The following is a 1,586-nucleotide window of genomic DNA, read 5'->3' as shown; positions in this document are numbered from 1 at the left end:
CGCTCCTTCTTTCTTAGAGTCAGCGCTGCAGCAGCAGCAGCAGCAGCAGCAGCAGCAGCAGCAGCAGCAGGAGGAGTTTGAGCAGCAGCAGGAGTTTCCCGTGGGCACAGCTGTGTGTGGGGTTGCTCTGGGGTGTATAGGCAGCTACGTGCTGGCGGCGCCGCGGTGTATAGCCACCATAAACCCTCAGTTTTCTTTTGAGGGTGCATGCACGCTGCAGCTGGATTTGGTGCTGCTGCAGCAGCTGCTGCAGCAGCTCGAAGCAGCAGCAATTCAGGTGTCTTCGCACCTACGTATATATATACATGGTGCAGCAGCAGGAGCAGGCCTGCTGCTAGCGCAGTATTGTGCTGCTCGTGGTGCTGCTGTTGCTGCTGCTTGCCGCTCACTGCAGCAGCAGCAGCTGCTGCAGCACGTAGGGGTCCGGGAGACTTATTTGCTGCCTCCTCCTCCTCCCACCGAGCAGCAGCAGCAGCAGCAGCAGCAGCAGCAGCAGCAGCAGCAGCAGGTGGTGCTGCAGCAAGAAGTAGATGTTCTGGTGTATACGCAGCCTGTTGACCCTAGAGAGCTGCCGCTGCAGCAGCTTTGTCTTGGTGGTTTGCTGCTGCAGCTGGGCTTTGAAGAGTTGCTGCTGCAGCAGCTGCTGCAGCAGCAGCGCCCCGATGCTCACTGCGCCGCAATCTCTCTCTCATCCCTGTGGAAGCAGCAGCAGCAGCAAGACAGGCAAACTGCTGCTGCTGCTGCTGTTGCTGCAGCAGCAGACCCAACAGCAGCAGCAGCAGCAGCAGCAGCAGCAGCAGGACCTAGTCTTTCTGAGTGGTGCCGCAAAGCTGCGGGGCTGCTGCAGGAGGATTGGGCCCCCCAGGCACCTGCTGCTCTGCTGCATGCATCGCAGCAAGATGCAGCAGCAGCAGCAGCAGCAGCAGCAGAAGCATATGAGCTGCTGGCGGATCCACGCCGTGTTGGTGACGTTGTACTCTCCCTAGACAACCTACCACGCACTCTTGCTGCTGCTGCTGCTCCTCCTGCTGCTGCTGCTGCTGCACCTGCTGCTGCTGCACCTGCTGCTGCTGCACCTGCTGCTGCTGCAGCTGTTACTGCTGCTGCAGCCGTCAAGGTGACTCCGCAGCCAACGCAGTGGCAGCAGAATATGCAACAGCAGCTGCAGCAGTACGACGAGCAGCAGCAGCAGCAGGCAGAGGAAGAGCAGCAGCAGCAGCAGCAGCAGGAGCTGCAGCAGCTGCAGCAGCAGCTGGAGGAGACCCCCCACTGGTCGCTGTCTTCGGCTGCTGCGCTGCGGTGCTGGGAGTCTGAGGGTGCATGCACTGTGCTGCTAGTAGACGCAGCAGCAATAGGCAGCAGCAGCAGCAGCAGAAGCAGCAGCAGCAGCAGCAGCAGCAGCAGCAGCAGTGTTGCTGTCTCTGCTTGCCGCTGGCTGCTAGGCGAAGGGGTGTCGCATGTGCTGCTGCTGACGCCGCTGCTGCAGCTGCCTGCTGAGCTGATGACGGAAGAGGGAGCTGCGTTGCTGCTGCAGCACGACACCCAGCAGCAGCAGCAGCAGCAGCAGCAGCAGCAGCAGCAGCAGC

At 61.3% G+C, this 1,586-nt stretch overlaps 1 protein-coding gene across 1 annotated transcript in view; it reads left to right on the top strand.

Annotated features, from left to right (window-relative positions):
• The window catches only part of EMH_0083610 (uncharacterized protein), a gene marked incomplete at both ends in the record, with an annotated part of 2,093 nt that extends 596 nt beyond the window's left edge, over positions 1 to 1,497 (top strand). The window contains 2 exons of the mRNA XM_013500658.1: positions 3 to 1,272; positions 1,347 to 1,497. Coding sequence (XP_013356112.1) covers positions 3 to 1,272; positions 1,347 to 1,497 — 1,421 coding nt within the window. The remainder of the gene's footprint in view (positions 1 to 2; positions 1,273 to 1,346) is intronic.
• Positions 1,498 to 1,586: the final 89 nt, after the last annotated feature.

The sequence above is a fragment of the Eimeria mitis genome, genomic scaffold (genome assembly GCF_000499745.2).
Source record: "Eimeria mitis Houghton genomic scaffold, Emh_scaff5696, whole genome shotgun sequence".
In the NCBI taxonomy this organism is placed as follows: Eukaryota; Apicomplexa; class Conoidasida; order Eucoccidiorida; family Eimeriidae; genus Eimeria; species Eimeria mitis.
This window is presented reverse-complemented; position numbering and strand designations above follow the sequence as displayed.